The sequence below is a fragment of the Etheostoma cragini genome, chromosome 6 (genome assembly GCF_013103735.1).
Source record: "Etheostoma cragini isolate CJK2018 chromosome 6, CSU_Ecrag_1.0, whole genome shotgun sequence".
Taxonomy (NCBI): domain Eukaryota; kingdom Metazoa; phylum Chordata; class Actinopteri; order Perciformes; family Percidae; genus Etheostoma; species Etheostoma cragini.
Genome location: NC_048412.1, coordinates 13,628,916 through 13,648,877, shown reverse-complemented (window position 1 = coordinate 13,648,877; position 19,962 = coordinate 13,628,916). Strand labels below are relative to the sequence as shown.

The window sequence follows — 19,962 nt, the reverse complement described above, 5'->3', positions numbered from 1 at the left end:
TGAGACCATCCAAAGACATGTTTACTCCAAGAATATGTGAGAACGTACTTACCGTAACAACTTGTAAGTCAGTACTGGGTCTATTTATCTTCTTGTGCATTATCACTGCTCACAAATCATCTACTTGTGACCCCCTTATTAGTTTTATATGTATGTATGTATGTTATGAGCAGGTAAAGTTACAAGTGATCGTTTTCTTGGTTTATTTTAAAAAAAAATTTAACATTACAATTACTTAGTACCTAACGAGAATCAGTACGCAATGTTTTGTTGGCTTGGACTACACTGATTATGATACTATTCTATTACTTAAGGATGTGCTATGATTTCCAGCCCTGTTAGAGCAAATGAAGGCTTAGCTGGCCTATGCTCAACATGACAACAGCAATGGAGTCTGGCAGCACTTTTCATTCAAACATTGTCTCTTAAAAAAGTTTTTCTTATAAAAATGTTTTTGTCATAATTAGAAGCTACTTTGGTTATGAAGGAAGATTAAAATTCACATCATTACTAATTCTGTGTATTGAGTGCAGCTACATCTGTACAAATACAGACACAAAGAAGGTAATGTTAAGATATTCAAGCACATCTCACTTCACTTTAAATGAAAATCTCCAATTGGATCCTTTTTGGCCTATGGCTTCACTGTAGACATGAGTTGTGAGCAGTTTAACCTGTGATTTTGTTTCCTTCTCAAATTTATAATTATTTCATAATTTTTTTTTTCTTCTTTCTTCTATTTTATCAGATGACCACTCAGATTTATCTCCAGATCCCTTGAAAAGTAGTGCTTTTAACACTGGCAAAAGCAGCCCCAAGATTACCTGACTGCCACTAGGTGTCAGCAGTGTCAAAGTGTTAGGATAGGTTCCTATGCTCTGTATCCCTTCTTTGATTCCGGTTACATACATTTCCATATAGTGGTCCAGAAATAAAATCATTTGTGCTCAAAACCCGACACACATCACAACTGAAGAAGATTAAATTGTGAATATAGACTTTAATGGTTGAAACTTGGTATTGTAAAGTAAATACACACATACAACATTACCAGTAGTACAGAACAGTATTGTATGAAGCATTTTAACAGTATGAAGTATAAGGACCAATTTATTACAACAGAATGCTTCTTAGTGAAAAAATATAGCTTGTAACAAAAAACTAGTCTAATCAGCTGCCGATAAGAAATCCACAAGACAAGCGAAGAAAAATCAGACTTTACTATATCCAAACCCAATCAAACATTGTGTCACCAACTTTTCTTTAACAGCACAATCAGAACTAACAACAAACAATACCACGAAATGTCTTGTTTAAAAAATAAAGCTTATCTTTCCAGATCTTGAACAAATTAATTTGCCACTTCTTTCATTGTCTCCTTGTTCTTCCTCACTTCCTCGAGCTTCTTGTCCTGTTAGTGTTTAAAAGCAGAAGCATCATTACACTGTAGTTTTCATCATTTTAGCATTAAACATGATGTAGTTTCATTTGCAGCTAGGGTCTTACCTTCTCCTTGAATTTCTCATTGAGAGCGGCCATCCTTGCGGTGCGGTTCTCTTTATTTGCCTCCATCTTTTGAATGAGTTTCTCTTTTGCCAGCTTGCTAAAGTTGCATTCTTCTTCTATGGCCTTCTGGATGACTTCCTTCTCGTGCTCTCGTTTCTCAGCTAAGTGTTTCAGCACCTCAGCCTCGTAGCTCTGACAAAACAAATAAAGAAAATGTTTGCAGTATAAAATATCCTGAATCCTAAACTCGCTCGCTAGGCTTTCCAGCGGGGTCATTGGTTTTCACAGCTAGTTTGCTCACTTGTGTTAGTAACATGTTATTTCTTACAATACCTTGCGTCTCTCTTCTGCCGCTTCCAGTTTCCTTTTAATCTCATCCAGTGATGTTTCCTTTTTCTTAAGAGGGGTTAATGGAAATTCACCCTTGGTATCTGGGGTTGAGGGGCTCAGGATGACCTCAAATGCTTGACCGGAAGTACGCTTGTTCAGCTCCTTCACTTGGATGTCTGCAGACGTGTGATGATGTGAGGTCAAAGGTCAAAGGTCATGGTCACAACATAGCAATATTTGAGTTTGATACTAATATCGAGGTCTGGGTATTGTTCAACCATTTCAATACCAGTACTGCAACTTTGATACCAGTTTCTGAACGATACTATTTTTGGATGCCAATTTTATAAAAATCTGTTTCAACAAAAATAAATGACAACATTACACATTACACCAAAAATTCATTTAATTTATTTTTCAGCTCCTAGTACATGATCCCTGCCTCTGCGTAATGTTTTTTCCTGCATGCCTCTACGTCATGTAATGCTAGACAGCCAATCGGCAGCATAATTAAATCTTGCTAGACGCATGCTGCATGCTTATTGGCTCACAGACGCTAAGATGAGGTATCGAATGATGAGAATTTTTTTTATACAAAGTTTGATAAGTATCAAATTCAAACACAGCCCTACCAATTTCAGCTATTTTTTGGGATCAACCAAGTGATCTACTATAGCCATACTTCACTTCCAGCCATAGATAATGCTTCCATTGAGATTCATTGTCTGACTGAGGATAATTAAAGGAGGTTGAGCTAGTCTCCTACTGCCGTTTTAGGCTTTTAGGTGTCACTACTTTGTCAGAGAGGTCAGAGGAAAATCAAAACAAGATGTGGCAAAACAAAGACTGTTTTTATATATTGTAGTAGTACTGCTTTGTACATCTTCCTAACTGGACGAGCAAATATCAGATTGTTTAATTGTTTCTCAATAAGGACGTCCTAACCTGCTCCATGCATTAGCAAACAGGCTAAGCAGCGTGTTGCTTATTTAAAAAAACGCTCGCCCTGGCTCTATTTGTTGCAAATGTTAACTGCTAGTTAGCGGAACCACAGTAAAACGCCAACCTAGCTGAGCTTCAGAGGAACACACAGCAGTCAAAGGCAATGTTGACAGGCTTTCTCAGGGATTGTTGTTGACTGAAATATAGTGGTGTTGACTAAAAGGCTATGGTTTCTAACACTACGAGGAAACATTATGTTTATCTACAGTCACTCCTTCAAATAAGCTACTGTGACCCTCTCCGTGACTGTAGTCTTCAGTCTTACATTAAAATTAAGGTGTAAAAAAAGTTTTTAATTTACATTTGTTTTGTACTATTGCATACCAAGGACACATACCTCCACAGGTTTCCATTTCAGCAGATATTCTCTCTCCTTTGATACAACTAGAAGAAAACATGAATAACAAGATTAGTATCAAGCATTGCATATCCAATTGTACAAACTGGCTCAGCTTTACTTTGGTTCACTTTGGTTAAATGTCCACATTTGACATAATGCCACTGTTGCAGCGTGCTCATGTTTTGATAGATCATCAGTTAAGCATGCAAGCATGCCTTTTTATAAAAAACGAACAAAAAAATGGGTTTTCTAAGTTTCCCTGCAGCTTTGGCTGACAGAGTCAAAACACACATTGTTTCTGGCATATACATGTTGTTTAATTTGGTGACACATGAATGCAATTATTAAGTCCTCCTTTCTCAGCTCAGAGGTATACACAGCAGTGGGTGCTGTATAATTGCACATTATACTGCAATATATCGTTGTATAATCTTGTCAGGTTACCAGTTGCATGGCAGGACTTGTCAGGCAGAACAAGTTCTCCACCTCACTCATGTTTAAACTCTAAGTGCAGTATCAGCAAGTGATAGTAGCACAGTGAAAGAGTCCCCAGCATGGCAAGACCACGATGTGAGTTAATAAGGGCTGGGATAAAAATTGAAGACTGTGGGGGCCCACTGCTGGAGAGTGCACACATACATGTCTGCAACATGTGTTTTTTATTAAAATGGCGGGGGCGGAGCAATAGAAATGCTGTGCATTACCTTATTAAGCAGACCCAGTTGAAATACTAAGGCGAACAAAGACACTTTTTGAAAAAGTACTTAAATATGATAGTGACGCTAAAGAGCAAGACAATATAAGTTCCTGGCTAGGCCGTTAACTAGCTAACTAGCTAAACTTGCATAATTACATCGTGTCGACTCAAAACAAATATAACGTTACACAGCCAGCCAAACTTAGTGTAACGTTATTGTACATTAATGAATCGGTTTATAACGTTAGTGTATGGTAAGACGTTGGAACAGATTATCCCTATGGTAACGTTACAGCGTTTGAACTCATTTTAAAATCTTTTTGAATTTGACATTAGGTTAACGTATAACTTTGCGTCACGGCACATCGGCCATTGCAATAAAAGTCCGCCGATTACTACCTTTATAATTGACTATAGTGATGCTGAACAGACTTCGTAATGCTGATAACAGTGTCCAAATTGACCTTTAACTCTTTATTTGAATGGTTTGAAAGACTGGTTAAAGCATTGTTCTCACCGTCAAGTCTCTCAGGTTGAAGCGCAAACCTTCTTCTTCTTGACTTCTTCTCTGTTCAGACCGCCAACATCTGCACCTTCGCGCAAAAACCTCCCAGCCTCAACCGTCACCAGAGCTCTTTGCATTCATTGGTCCAAATCCACCAATCACAGAAGTTGTTGGAACTGTAAGCGCCAGGACCATCAGACAAAAATAACAGACACATATAGCTGGCAGGAAACCTCGTGGTTTTGAGAGAAAAAAAACAATTCTGACAAGATTACCTAACGTCATGTAACCGTCTAACACATCCACATTCGCTAAATGTTTGATTATAGATATGCGATTAAGTAAATGGTACATTGAAAAACACCTGGTAAGTTTTAGTTTAAATGGTAGAGCAAAGTGGGATTTTCATCGTGCCTCGATGTAGGCCTACAACAGCTGCAGGATTACATGAGTATTGCAAAACTAACCAATACTTTTGCCTTAAATCCCCTTATTGAAGCCCAATATACAGAATGTTTTGGGTATTTAAAAAATAGCACACTTTAATCAAACTGTTTTATTACATCCACTGCTGTTCATGAAAATAAAATGTAAGTCTGAATGCAGTCTTGCTTTAGATTACTTTGGTGGGCATGACATTACATTAGTCACAACACCATTAACACCCCCAAGTTATAGTTGAATAATACCCTAAATTCAGAACATATGTTTTAGAGTATATGTTTTTTCATCAGCAGATAGTGTGCACATTAAACATAAACATACATAATGTGCATATGAATTTTTTTTTACAGACAATGCAAAGTATGTATTGTTATTACATTAATCAGTAGGCGCACTATGCAGTGTATTACTGTTTTGTAACAACATGACAGGGTCATCCAGGTTGAAGAAAAAAATAGAAAAAGAGCAGTATTAATGATTCACTGAAGCTATAGATGAATGTTTACATCACTGAATATATTGTCCAGCCTAGTTCTTTATATCCACAGGAGTTTCTGATCCCAGAGCAGCTCAGTAGGGTTCAGACTGCCCCTTCATTTACCGGGACACTGACGATGACCAGATTCAGGAAAGGTTTTAGAAAGCTGGTTGCCGGCACTTTCTTTGTTTTGGTAATCTTTAACTTTAAACCCCACAAATGAGTGTTACCAGTCTTTAACCCTAAAACTCATTTTCCCGTTATCCTCAATGAAAATTGGGGTTTTACAGTAATCAGCAATATAGTCCAGTAATATTAAACTTAATCCTGGAGTTCTACTCAATATCAAGCGCTACAGCCATCATCAAATAATGCTCATGTCTCTTTTCCTTATGGTGTATTGGCTATCTTTGACCTCAGTTCAGATACTATGTCAATTTACAGCTTACAAGCCCTTGAATACACATATTTTCTCCAATACAAGCATTCATCTTAGTATGGATGTCAACAAAATGCATTGTATATATTCAATGACAGAAGTTCATTCATATATTAAGTCCTGCAGATGGGTTGACATAGCAACGGCTCTTACTTTAACGTCTTATATTTAGCCACCAGGGGCTTCTGTGGAACCGACTTTACTAGTGGTGAGATTAAGTCATGAACAGCTCTCTAATGTTCTGACAGATCAGATTTGACGTCTGTAGTGTGTTAAAAGGTAGCATGTTGGTGCAGGCTGCATTCAATCACACAGAGACTGTGTCCCAAAATTTTCCCTGTGCGTACTTGCTCAGTCTCTGCTCCAATATTGCTTCTCCTGTGCAGGAATATTTAGTGAAAATCTTATAGGTTTAAATGTTCAAAACCTTTTTTATGCAAGGCTTGTTTGTCAGGCCTACACTAAGCACAGTATTTTAGTGTTACTGTAAAAGTATCGAGTGTTTTAATTAATTAATCTCTTCAAATGTAAAATATAGTTTAAGGAGCGCCTATAAATTGAATGGCAGTAATTGAAAATGGAGGCTGAATGATGCAAACTAGTGTTGGATAGAGGAGTCAACCTTGCACAATTTAAAAATGCACATAAAACATACTGTATGTCTTTAATCCACGTAATATATGTGGAATGCAAAAGTGTCAGCAACATACATTTTTGTTTTGAGTCATACTTCTTGAGCTGGCAGGACAAACAAATACTTCCACGTAGAAGTACTTTGGGTACAGTAAAGGCAATGAAAAGTTTTGATATACTTTTCTTTTCAAGAACCACTCAGCTGTTTCCGAATAATAAGACCAGTGTAGTGTGGAGACAAAACCAACTTGCTAGATAATGAGTTGAGTGGCACTGACGTATTTCTTGTTCCAGGTTAGATAAAGGGGCTATTAATAACCCAATCACTGTTGAATCCCTGCTGTGCTGCTGCAATATGAACAGCAGGGTCTTTGAAGAAGCTTCTGTCCGTACCTGACAGACTCTTTCTTGCTATCCAAGACACTTAGGTTCTGAGATGAAGAGAAGGAGGACAGAAGGTAGGTTTCAAAGTCCCCACCTGTTCTGTTTTGTTATTGCTGGGCTCTGCAGGCACAGTACTATTTTCAATTGGCAGAAATGAACAGTGATACAAGATGTACAGCAATGTTTAACACATTAACAACACAAAGATGTGTAATCCTTCCTAAAAGTGCAGCATCATTTTATTTTTCATCCTTCTCATACATCTCTTGGCGGGCCCAGCATAGGCCAACTAGGTCTTTTATGTTGCAAGGCTTTTCATTTGAGGTAATCGTAAATACTTTTATTTTGAAAAGCAGGAATTACTTACATTTACACAAAAGAATAAGATCATAGATGTATGCAATAAAGATTGTAGGGACAATAAGTATGAAGAGTGTTCACATTTGTATGGATGGATCAACAGACCCACAAAAGCAACAGGGTGTGTAGTTGCTGTGCCCAGCTGTAAACTAGGATTTAGCAAAAGAACATCTGATTCCTTGAACGTAGGCTACTATTGAGTTATTTGCTATGTTGATGGCAGATAGAATGGAGTAAACAGGTAGACACTTGCAAGCAAAAAGTCAAGAGCTAGAGGTCATCAGGATCTTCTTTATATGTCTTTAAAAATTTGAGAATGGTTAGACAGGGGGGGATCTAATGTTCATTTGGGTACCAGCGGATTCAGGTATCCTTAAAAATGAGAGAGCAGGTTGGCAAAATAGGCAGTCAAAAAGAAAATGAACACTGGCAATATCATTGGACTAACACAATTAAAGGGAGACATTTACACTCAATCCCCCAAAAATAGGTAGGCTATGTTAAGAAGTAGATAGATGGACAAAAGAATAAAAAGCAAGTAACAAGCAGACTGAGAATTGGACAGACAGCAACCTAAACAGCACACATCACATTATGGAGAAGCATCCAATTGGTTTTTGTTATCATTGTAAAAGTAACAAAAACTGTAGAACGTAGATCCAAATTAAGAAAGATTTGGGATAACAGGAGAAGTAACGCTAAGTAAAGAGCATACTGGACTGGGGTGAAAGTGGATAAGGCAGAGGATGCTTGTTCAACTTCCTAATAAAAACAGTACTGAAGAGAAGGTTAAGTTTACACACTGTACACCATGGGAGCTAACTAACTCCAGAAGATGGCAGTATAGTGCAAAATTAAGCATCCGAACTGCTGGAAAGTAGACTGAGAAGAAGGAACAACTCCCAACTGTTTGTGTTGGTGTATAAGGATAGCTAACCAGCGTTAGTTCTATGTGCATAAGCGAAAGGCTACCGTACATCACCATTCATTTCAACATTTTAATGTAAAGATGGGGGCTTGTCTGGCATTGTGCTCTTTAGCCAGCTGTGTAAGTATCTAATTTCAATATGTAGCTAAGTTATCTTAGTTGTACTCTAACTGTTGTTGTCCTAAGGTTAGCCAATTAATTAATGAGTTACGTTAAGCACACACGTTACGTGACAGTCTACCACTTTCCTTTCCCCCCCCTTATTATCGTTAACAAACGTTAGTTAACTTAGTGGCTTAACGTCATAAACTAACCGTTAGCTGTACTTGTTAGCGTTAACGCTAGATATAACGTTTCAAATTTTAAGGCAGAGAGTGGGTCGTCAAAATCTCTCAGAACAGGCCATTTTCCGTAGCTAAAGTTAACGTTACAAACATTTAACCAAGATAGGCTAGTTAGCTAGCTAAATAGATACCTAGCTAGCTAGTTATTGACACATCAAAATGTAACTAGCTCATATGCTATGGCCAGTTCTCTTCTTGGACATCGCTCCTGGTCTGGCCGATACAACAGCTTAAATTAGGCTAGTTAGCTAAGTCACTGTCAACATGTTTTTAATGAAATAAAGACTCTTTGTTGACCAGCTAACTGGACATCACAAAAACCAAGGTTGCGTTTACGCCCTAGCTAGATTTTCTTTCTAGATAAACTGGAATACTAGCTAGGTAGTCAAATATGTGGGGAGTGCTCATCCACTTGGATCCAGTAGTGGAAATTCACTGCAAATAATTTACCAGCCCAGTATTTATAATGAACGAAAACGTTTCTATGATTGTTATTTTTCCAAAGCAGTTGCTTACATTCATTTGACTTACATCTGATTAAAAAAATGATCCTGCCCAAAGCTTTAACTCTTTATTTCCTCCCACTCCTTGTCACCCTCTATCATTTAACAGGCCTCCTGTCTGTGTGGCTCAGCACCATGCCTTCTGTGTGGCTGCTGTCCCTCCTCCAATAACTCCACCATCACACGGCTGGTTTTCTCCTTCTTTTTGCTGCTGGGGACACTGGTGTCTGTCATCATGATCCTTCCTGGGATGGAGACACAACTCCGTAAAGTAAGATCACTGTTCCTTTTTAATGAGATTTCTTGACAGTGTTTAGGGTTATATTGCATTAAAATGAGTTGCTAGATGCTGTTACTTCAGAAAATGTATTGTTACATATTCTCTCCAGTAAATACTTTCTGGATAAGCTTACTTACACGTCTTCTGACCTTCTGCTGATTTGCAGATCCCCGGATTTTGCCAAGGAGGAAGTGCTATACCTGGTTACGAAAACCAGGTTAATTGTGATGTCATTGTGGGCTACAAGTCTGTGTACCGCATGTGCTTCGCCATGACTTGCTTCTTCTTTCTGTTCTTTGCCATCATGATTCGTGTACGTAGCAGCAAAGACCCTCGTGCAGCTATTCAAAATGGGTAAGTGTTATATTGGGTTGATATGGAATACATGTGTAGAGGGATGTTGGGGTTGGCCACTCCCATCTGTCTGCTGTACTGATGGCGAGTTTGTTAATTTTTCAGGTTCTGGTTCTTTAAATTTCTGATCCTGATTGGGATTACAGTGGGAGCTTTCTTCATTCCTGATGGCACCTTTAATACCGGTACTTACATGCTCTGTTGAATTACTATAAACAGTAATATATTGTATCTCTTTGCTCTGACACTGACTTTGTGAATTATCAGCAGCTCAGGCTTACAGTAGGAGAAATATCAAGGAAGCTGTCTCAGCTGTGTTTCCTTTCCACTTCACAGTGTGGTTTTACTTTGGAGTGGTGGGATCCTTCATCTTCATCCTAATCCAACTTATTCTTCTCATCGACTTTGCCCATTCCTGGAACAAGGTGTGGGTAGGAAATGCTGAAAATGGTGACAACAAATGCTGGTTTGCAGGTACAGCATTCACTTAAAAGTGGTGTTTCTTCCTATGTTATGCTATATTTTTGTCAAATGATAATGTATACACTTGACATAATATTTGAATAGATAAGACATATCTGCTCAGTAGCATATTTTTATATTTGTGTAAATGTAGTCCATTTGTGTAAATGTATGTTCATTTAATTTCCAGGCCTGCTGTCTTTCACCGTCCTCCACTATGCTCTGGCTATCACTGCTGTGGTGCTTTTCTATGTTTACTACACACAGCCTGATGACTGCACAACGCACAAGGTCTTCATCAGCCTTAACCTTATCTTGTGCATTATCATCTCTGTTGTCTCCATCCTGCCCAAGATACAGGTAAAGTGTGGGCCAGTCTAAAGCATGTCCATCCCTACTAATGAAAACATTTGAGAACCCATTTAATGTATGTTTGTCCTGTTTGTTACAGGAAGCTCAGCCATACTCTGGTTTGCTCCAGGCTTCACTCATCTCCCTCTACACCATGTATGTCACTTGGTCTGCAATGACCAACAATCCAAGTGAGTCTCTTCTTGAAATACAGCTACAATTCTTTTAAGTAGCTTTTGGTTACACGCTCAGTTGTGATTATAGTCATTGTTTGTTTGTAATACACATATTTGCTGATTATCTTATCATACTGGTGAGTTTCCCTGGCAAGCTGTAAGAACAAAGAGCTGCTTTTGACCTATTAGTTAGCCCACCTTGCCCGTAGGGCAGCTCAATATTAGGAAAATATCTAACTGTGATAATTTTGACTGATATTGCAATATGATTCACGGTATTGGAGGGAATGATCATTTTTGTATCATTATTCTCCTTTTGAAATGAAAAACCAAAACATTTGTTGGCCAGGAGATCTCTGCAGAACCACAATACTTTATTTTAGACTGGTTCTACACATATTTTGCCTTTTAACAAATATTGCGTCCCCCCCCCCGCGATTTGGATATTGCACTAGTTCCTATTGCAATTTTGTTAAAAATTGCAATTAATTGTGCAGCCCTACCTAACCGTCTCATGTCTTGTGATCTGCCTTTCCCAAGTGGATGGCAACAATAGGAGAGATTTTGGTAACTTTAGGGTTAGTTTTAGGCATATGTAAGTAAGTAAGGTTTATTTTTATAGCACCTTTCACAGATAAAAAATCACAAAGTGCTTCACAGTAAAATGTAATACAATACCAACAAAGTACAACACAATACATAAGACACTTTAACAACAAATGGAAAACATAAAAAACAAAAACCATAAAAAAACCACGTCTAACCAAAAGCCTGCTAGAACAGCAGGGTCTTCAGTTGCTTTTTAAAAGAATCAACAGAATTCGCACAACGTAGAAATGTAGGCAATGCATTCCACAGCCTAGGTGCCACTAAGCATTTGAGATCAATTTCCAAAATGCATCTTGACAACCCACATATAACTGAATTTAACCTTTCTTTCAAAAAATTCTAATTTATTTATTTATGTAATAAATATTATATTATTATATTATTTATGTAATTCCGGAGAACAATGGTATCCCTTTTGCTGTTGCAACAGGGCTTAAAGTATTCCGGCACCGCTGCGACTGCGCCCTCCCTGACCGACCGTGTTTGTAATAAAAACAATACGTGTGTGAACGTTCATAGTGGAACACAATTTGTCATTAACGATGGCCACTGTGTAAAATGTGTCTAAATCCAAAACTGCCTTGACAAAGCTGTCTGTTTGGAATCAGCATGGCCGTTATTTAAACATAAAGGCCTTGTCCCAGAGTTTAGACGTCCAGCTATATGAAATGCTAAACAAAGCAAAGTTTTTAATAAATGTACATGAAGCAACTAATGTTAACATGGACAAAATCATGAATGTACTAATTCACTTTTTTTATGATGACCTGGTCAAAGTGACACAACACAACATCTAACATTAATGTGTAATGTAACAAGGACTTAACTGTTTTGCCAGTCAAATGAACATTAATGTGTGCATATTGTAACATTACACTGTGGACCCCCCCGGGTGGTTTGTATTTCTTCAAACTAATCAATCGTCTTGCCTAATGTGTATTTGCTCCAATGTTTTAGATCGCAAGTGTAACCCCAGCCTGTTGAGTCTCGTGTCAAACGTCAGCACCACTGAACCATCTGCTGACGGCACTCCAGGACAGGTGCAGTGGTGGGACGCTCAGGGCATTGTTGGTTTGATCATTTTCCTCTTCTGCACTCTCTATGCCAGGTGGGTTTACAGCCATCACAAATTCTGTTTTGGTATCAGTTTTGTATCATTTATATTATTGTAAAACTGTCTCTCTCTGTCTCCTCTCTAGTATCCGTTCGTCCAGTAACACCCAGGTAAACAAGCTGATGCAGACAGAGGAGGGCGGAGGTTCAGGTGGAGAGGGTGTGGTGGGAGAGGACGGCATACGCAGAGCCGTGGACAATGAGGAGGAGAAAGTCTCTTACAGCTACTCCTTTTTCCACTTCCACCTCTGTCTGGCCTCTCTGTACATCATGATGACTCTTACCAACTGGTACCAGTAAGTATCTCTCGCCTACAGAGTTAAACATGTAACGCTAGAGACCTAAAGGTTAGAGACTAGGCCTTTTCACAGCAGTCAATTTGGCATGTCACAGCAGAAAAAGCACAGGTGTGATTAATAATATTAAAAATGACTTGTCGTTTAGCTGAGGCCTTTATCCAAAGCAACTTACAATTGCTATATATGTCAGAGGTCACACGCCTCTGCAGCCACTAGGGGTTAAGTGTCGTGCTAAGGGGCTCATTGGCTGATGTATTGCAGTGAGAATCAAACCTGGGTCTCCCACACCAAAGGCATGTGTCATTTCTATTGTGCTGTGGTTGAATTTGCTAAAAGAAGTTTTCCTGTGAAAATATCAACCAAGCATATGGATAGATACAGTATGTGACACAGAAACAAATGCAAATAAGCCTTTTTATTACCAAACTGGATTGTTGTCTGTTTTCCTGTCTGTGTCAGCTAGACTTTTGCATCAATATGAAATGCAATGGGCCATGCAGCGGTTTGCACAGCCTGCAAACTGTTATTGGCTGGGGGTTACACACTCACATGGGCCCTAATGACGCCCACCAACATCCCGCACTCACTCAAATAAACAAAGAAGACAAAAATGGGGCGGAGTCTCTGCAGATACAAACAGCGCCACACACTTCTAGTGGGTCATAAGTGACGATTGAGAGGGATTACTTTTGTATTATTCTATACATTTTTTTATGAGAAAAAATGACCAATGTATGTTAAAAACACATAATTGTAGGCCTGCAGTACATCCACAAGAGGGCATATTACTTCACCTGAAAGTTAACCCTTCCTTTAACACACTTTGAATGCTATTTTCTCAATCAGCTCAATTTAGGAAAAGAAAAAAACATCTAAATGCCGCTCCCCTACAGTGCTGTTTTGTCAGTACTTGTGTTATGTTGAGTTGATTTTACTAACTTGTTCTTTTCCCTGTGTGCCCTCTCTCAGACCAGATACCACTACCCAGGCCATGCAGAGCTGTATGCCAGCTGTGTGGGTGAAGATGACCTCCAGCTGGCTGGGCCTGGGGCTCTACCTCTGGACCCTCATCGCCCCTCTCATCTTCCCTGACAGGGATTTCAACTGAGTACGCCTTGTCCTCTAGCTGTAATTGGGTGTTTTGTTTGCTCGGCGAGTGCATTGGGCAGTGTGAGGGATGCTATGAAGGAAACGGTAAGGATGTTATAAAGAACATTTTTGCGTTTCCTCTTTCAAGTAATTGCCTCTGCATTTTTTGTGATGTGTTTTACTTCTCAAAGTACTGGTTGATTATTTAGTGTGTAAGTCACTAAAGATATTTGAAGTTGTTTTCTTTACCAACGCCTCACCTTCTTTGATGACTCCCTACCTTCCACGTGTAGTCCGACCTATCACAAAGACTCAACAACAAGGCACTTTCTCGATACCGCTGACATTTCAGAAACAGATTCCGTTGTAAGGGCCTGTGAGATTGGACTTCTCTGATTGGACAGGTCTGGAATCCCCGATTAGCTGGACTCTTTAAGTGCTGGGGGCAACGAGGGGAACCCTCCTTCTGAGCCCCGAGTGTTAGCGTTAGATAAGACTAATATGACACGCCCTACAGTTCATAACAGGGCTTCCCTTTTGCTGCAAGACTGTATGCAAATTCCACGTCATTACATCTTGTGCCAGAGAGTCTTGAAGCAACACTGGAGAACTTTTTGTACCTTTAACATAATGTTTCCAAACTTGTTTCAGTAGTTCATCAACTCGTAACAGGGTGAACGGCACTTTGCTTTATGGCTCTCTGCCGGCTATAACTGCCCTCTGGAAGTTTGCCAGATCGGGTAGCGGATCTGTAGTTCCAATTAGGCCTGCACGATTTGGTGAAAATTATGAATCAGGATTTTTTTTAAGCTTAGAATGGATATTGCAATTCTCTGCCACAGTTTTTTTCTCTCACAAAGTGTGATGTTTATTGCACACATAAACATGACAAAAAAACAAATTGGCAGTACCAAACATAGATTTTTTTTTTTTTGGGCAGCTATAGCTAATTGCGCATAATCACAAGCCTATAAACATAGAGGCTTCAATGAAGAGAAGGGAAAGCATTAAAACCTCATTCATACAGTCTGTTTAAAACTCTCAGAAGAAAGTAGTAGCATTAGTGATGCAGTAGGTTCTTAATTTTGAATAAAATTTTTTTTTAATAAATTCCTAAAAAATACTGAAGTTATTTAAAAAATTCAATCCTGAACAGGGTAATTCGAGACTGCAATTTTAGAACGATTAATCGTGCCTGCCTAGTTCCTATTGAGACGTAATGGGACAATTCCGCTTCCAACCTGTGGGGGCACCGAAGTTGGAAAAGTTGTCGTAGTAGTAGTGTTGCTTTAATGGAACAGAAGTCTAATTACAGCTCTTCCTCGTCCGCCCCAACGTAGAGTCATTTGTCTCTGGTGCTACGCCTCCATGTTTGACTGTTTGGCCTTGAGCAGCCACAGGCAACAATCTGTACCTGGTTAGCAGTCTGTTTGCAGCAGGGAGACATGCGTTGATTCAGAGCAGTATGCATCAGGAGGTGATGGCTTGAACCCCTCAATATCACAAATGCTGTTATTATAGTATATCTTACAGAATGTTGCAGAGCGTGTTATTGAGGTTGGTGGGGGGGGGGATTTTTCAATTGTTAACAGTGTACAAAACAATAACGGCGCATTTCAGAAATAATCAATTGCTGTTAAATGGTATTGACTTTCATAGTAAGTTGATGGTTGTGATGGTGGTACAATCATTTTATGCAGTATATAGTAGTTACCTCAATTTCAATAGGAATGGAATAACTCAAAATAAGACTAGTATGTTTTGTATGTGATAAAAAATGTTTTTGGTACAATCCTAGAACGGTTACCGTTTGGCTAAGTTAATTTCTATTCAAACATTTCAGTGCCCGAGCATATGACTTTCTCTGGCGGCATATGAGTATTGTGAATGGAGTTTTTAAAAGTGTTGCGGTAAATTTGAATCTTTTTTTAAAATTATTTTTGTTTTTGTCAAATGGTGTACATTTCACCATGATCGCACTACTGAATAATTTAGACAGATCAGGTCATAACATGTAATATTTCAGAACACTAATAAGTGCCTTCTTGTAGTCTTTGTTTCATAAAAATGTAACACTAATAATGAAGTATGCTTATTAGGCCTTGCCTTACATTGTGCTGAGTCTGTATTTGCATGCAAATAAGGTATAGGCCTATGACATGAATTGATATTGTAATTAATGTATACGCACTTTTTAATAAAGATGGAAATGCTATAATTCACTCTGTCTTGATGGAGCCTCCATAGATTACGTAGGGTACATTTGTGCCCCATGAAAAATGTCAGCTACATTAAGTAAAATGATCCTTATCAGAATGCTTTATAGACGTAGAAAAAATATTTCATGAAAACACTTGATTACCTTTGATTTATTTTGGTCCAATAATACCTGGTAAGGTAATTAACATTTAGGGTGATTCGGGTGCCCCATGGATCTTACATAACATCTCCCTATCTCTAATGTGTCACCAGGGTGCATATGGTGTGATAAGATGTTAGTTTCTGAACACCACCCCATAGGTTAAGGTCATAAGGTATTAGAGCTGGGGACAAAGGAGGGGCTGACACACACATCACAGCATGTTCTGTACTCTGGGTAGAGCATAATGTGTAGATGACACTCCGAAACAAGCAAATCATACCATGCACATTGCTTCTCTGCACACTTTGTCTGATGGATTCTCTCTCACTCCCTAACTCACTTATACGCACACACATATCAGACTTTAATTTCTCGCCCCTTAACAGAGTGTTTTTCCTGCCAGTTAGTTTCCTTTAACAGAGGTGCAAAGCTAAATTTGAATATAGGTGTATCCTGTAAATAATTATAGCTCTGAGCAGATTTTTGCCCCACTTGCCTTACTGTAAATTGCATCAGTAAATGTGTTTGACGTGTCCCTTGTTCTGGTACTGAGACAGAGGAGTGTGTGCCGTTGCTTGTAGCCTCTGCTGCTGCTATTTCCTTCTCGCCTGGCTGGCAGACGAGGCCTGTTGGTTTTGGCTGCTACACTCACACCAGTTGGCACTTGCTGGAACTGTTCAGGACACACTACCTCCTGTCGACGTCCACCCTCCCACAGCGCCACCCCCCTCGCTCGGCCTATCCATGACAATCCTAACTTAATGGATTGTGTCACAGTTTAGTTGCGAGAATGAAGTCTTGTTTCCTTTGCATGATAGCGGAGGAAACGAATACTCCCCCGACAACTGCAGGATTGCATTTGCTATTTGGCTGGAGAGAAAAAAAAGGCATTGGTGCAAATGTGCAAAGATTAGATCAACAAACGTCCTGAAAACACTCTTGTTTCAGCGCTGGAAGAAGTACATTTTTTTGTGTAAACTCGCCATCCGTCTCAGTGTTCCTGCACTGGACTTATCTTGAAGCTGGAAAACTGCACATTGCATGAATTTTTTTACAGAATGGAAGTTGTGGCATGTCTCCTTGTAGCAGTGCACTGCACACTGGACTGACACATGGCTTCACCTCATGGGTCAGACGAATGGGCCTGTCGGGTCTTCTGCGATCGTCATCGTCAAATGCACAGACATTGCAGCAGAAACAGACCAAATCTCTGGTGTTTTTTATTGTTTTTATTGCTTTGGCCAATCGTAACACAATCAAGCTTTACTCTATAAAGAACTGCCCTCTAGTGAACTTAGCTCCTTGTTTTTTTTACTTTTCTGCCAGTGATTGAAGCATTTTTAGAAGCACCAGACAGAGATTCACAAGACTAAATAACTCTTTGCACTATACTCTTCCATTAGTCCCATCTGAAATTTAACAGCCTCTGAACACAGCCAACAGCATCTGAGAACAAATTAGCTAAGTGTCATAAACCTCACTTTCATTCCCTCTGTTATCACCAGGTCTACAAATGTGAACTCGTTTGTTTTTTTCCTCCTAGGACAGATTTAAGAGGCTCTCTGTATTTGGCCATTGGCTCCAGTGTCATAAATCCCACCTTAATTTCCTCTGTTATCATCAGATGCAATTTGTCTCTGTAATAAGAGATCAGAGGCTGTAATGCGCTGATTATGAACCACTCAGTGTTGCTCTGCAGCCGTGCTCAGTTAGACATCCTGGGATTTTTATTTGCAGATTGAGTGAAACAATGGCTATATTGCTTGCAGTGTGATCCCTGACCTTAATCTTTGCCTCCATTTTCCAACATTAGTCTGCATTTTGCTTTCACTTGTTAAAAAGAAGGTCACTCTCTATGGGGAAACACACTGATAATCGCAATGTTTTGGTGGTTCCTGATGTTGATTTGGATAAGCACTGTTTTTTGAAAGGGTTGTGCATCCCCTTTGACAGAATGACTGGGAATGCCTGTCTAAGGTGTAATTGGGTTTTAAGAGTGGGATCCAGGCCCATTAAATTATGTGCTGCATGCAGGGGAGCTAATTGAGTCTGAGCCCTGCTGGCATACTGCATGTGCACTAGAAACATTTACCCAACATTAAACCCTGATTAGGCTTATCGGGATGGGAAACCTGTAGCTGGATGAAGGCTGATGCCTGCTACACTCATTGCGTAGTTTCTTTCCAGTGAGCAATTTGTGGGAACTAATAGATCTGCTTGTTTTTTCATAAATTGTTAAACTTCCACTGGACTTTCAGTGTTTTTGTTTAATTTAGTTCGACCAATTCCTTTCTCCCACTCTGGCCACAGTGCAATGCAGTCACTAAACTGGAAAGACTGAGTGTGTTTAAGTGTGTGTAGGGCTCTCCTGTGCGCATGCTCCCCCTTAGCTCAGAGGAGCAGCTAATGCAGTTATATAACAGTCAGTGCAGCCGGCGTCTGCTGTGAGCCAAATGCCAGGCCAGTCTGGTTACATAAGCCTGTCAGAGTCATATTGAAGCAGCACGGAGAACTCACACCACAGCAAGTCCCTGCACTCCCGCCGATCGTCTCCTGCTCTGTCTCTCACATCCCTCTACTGTCTTTCTTTGTTCTCCTCTCCTCCTTTTTTGACACATCTCCCCACCTTGCCTCCCTCCCACCCTACCTCTACTTTCCTTCCCTTTCCTATGTGCTGCGGTTCTGTTCTCAACACTGGGAACAAAGAGTTAGCGTGCTGGATGTAGACAGCTCTGAAAATATGAGACAAAAAAGAGTGGGGCTAACAGTTTACCCTTCAATAGACATCATGAAACATATCACTATTGTCCTTGAATTACTTTTTTTTTTTTTTTTAAACAGCAGTTACCTGTGCACTGTTACAGTGATGTGATGCCAATCACCACCACATTTGAGCCCTGATGTCCAATGGCCTTTAGAGCACCATTTGATCTAAAGGATACCAATGCACGCAGCACATTTACCAGGACTGGTTTTCTCTGTGGCCTTTACTGGATCAGACCCGCATCACTCCCCAACGCTTCTGTCCCTCAGGCATGAGGAGATCAGGTCAGTTAGAAAAGAGGTCAGCAGGGAACTCACTCAGCTGTTTGCAAAACACCACCTGTGGCCCTTCCACAATTCACACAGGAACAGTTAATTGATTTGTGACCCCGGACCCTGACCTCCCTTAAATAGCCTTTCTCTTGTGTGTGATGCAATGTCAGCATTTCTTTAGGTCGGCTATTCATTCATGTGGAGTAATAGGAGCGTTTGTGTGGCGGTATGAGTCTGTGGGGAGGAAATATTGCTGCAGAATTAGAGAGAAATCTGAAGTAAACCAGCTCAGAGCATGAGGTTGCCTGGCTAGTTAGAATTAATAACTTCAACCAGGAAGCTTCTCCTTTCAACCAATGGCTGCCTCTGCCACCTCATGATTATTCACGCAGCGGGCTCGAGGCGCCAGCCCACTGGTGGAGGCTGGGAGGGGGGCGGCGCCCATCGGACCTGCCGTGCGGGGTGGTGCGGAGCCGCCGAGTGTGTTTTGCGTAGGGCGAGATGTTGTTTTGTTGTGGCGATCAGCTGAATGTGGCATCGCTGACCGGTCTGACACAACAGTGGGAAGCACCCCGAGCCCATCCGGCTCTCCGTTCCCAGAAACGCGGGCACGGAGAGCAGCTTTATCCAGCATCGCATTCCAGGAAATGCGGACTTCTGGCCCTTTCGCTACGGGATAAATGGCTACAGCGCCCGTACTGTAGCAAGCTGGTAAATATTAACCGTAATATTATTGCCTGTTTATTGCTACGTTTCCGTTGGGTTGCTGCGGTTGTCAAGTTGAGAAGTGATATGGTGTGAAGTTGAGCGCAGGATCCTCGTCGCGTTTTACAGTAGGTTAAGAGTGTGTCATGAAGTTGAGTTGCCTCGTAATATGTTATGTTGATATGTGATGGAAAAAGGACCACAGCAGCAGTCAGTTCAGAGGGATTTTGGAG

General features: G+C 40.1%; 3 protein-coding genes across 4 annotated transcripts in view; 2 read left to right on the top strand and 1 right to left on the bottom strand.

The window, feature by feature from the left end:
- Positions 1-980: 980 nt before the first annotated feature.
- On the bottom strand, positions 981-4,642 carry stmn1b (stathmin 1b). Its single transcript, XM_034875464.1, has 5 exons — positions 4,393-4,642; positions 3,176-3,222; positions 1,840-2,012; positions 1,507-1,698; positions 981-1,411 (listed from the first exon to the last, which is right to left on the bottom strand). Exons 2-5 carry the CDS (start codon positions 3,189-3,191, stop codon positions 1,352-1,354), a joined length of 441 nt encoding a protein of 146 aa, XP_034731355.1. The 5' UTR covers positions 3,192-3,222; positions 4,393-4,642; the 3' UTR covers positions 981-1,351.
- A 3,348-nt stretch (positions 4,643-7,990) lies between these two features.
- On the top strand, positions 7,991-14,216 carry serinc2l (serine incorporator 2, like). The gene is made up of 11 exons (XM_034875425.1): positions 7,991-8,045; positions 8,080-8,166; positions 9,003-9,164; positions 9,340-9,527; positions 9,633-9,712; positions 9,864-10,001; positions 10,180-10,349; positions 10,441-10,531; positions 12,083-12,233; positions 12,325-12,534; positions 13,507-14,216. The coding sequence occupies exons 2-11, from the start codon at positions 8,128-8,130 to the stop codon at positions 13,643-13,645; spliced, it is 1,368 nt and encodes a 455-aa protein (XP_034731316.1). The 5' UTR covers positions 7,991-8,045; positions 8,080-8,127; the 3' UTR covers positions 13,646-14,216.
- Positions 14,217-19,475: 5,259 nt separating this feature from the next.
- The window catches only part of LOC117946886 (transcription factor HIVEP3), a 37,902-nt gene continuing 37,415 nt past the window's right edge, over positions 19,476-19,962 (top strand). For both annotated transcript variants that reach the window (XM_034875355.1, XM_034875356.1), the window contains exon 1: positions 19,476-19,735. The gene's annotated coding sequence lies outside the window, so the exon portion shown is untranslated. The remainder of the gene's footprint in view (positions 19,736-19,962) is intronic.

Excerpts from the sequence above, each read along its gene's own strand:
- stmn1b (XM_034875464.1), bottom strand. Across the intron at positions 1,699-1,839 it reads CGGCAGAAGAGAGACGCAAG|AGCTACGAGGCTGAGGTGCT; the intron begins GTATTGTAAGAA and ends TTGTTTTGTCAG. Across the intron at positions 1,412-1,506 it reads ATGAGAAATTCAAGGAGAAG|GACAAGAAGCTCGAGGAAGT; the intron begins GTAAGACCCTAG and ends AAACACTAACAG.
- serinc2l (XM_034875425.1), top strand. The coding sequence starts at position 8,128 with ATGGGGGCTTGTCTGGCATTGTGCTCTTTAGCCAGCTGT. Across the intron at positions 9,713-9,863 it reads TGATGGCACCTTTAATACCG|TGTGGTTTTACTTTGGAGTG; the intron begins GTACTTACATGC and ends TCCACTTCACAG. Across the intron at positions 12,535-13,506 it reads ACTCTTACCAACTGGTACCA|ACCAGATACCACTACCCAGG; the intron begins GTAAGTATCTCT and ends GCCCTCTCTCAG.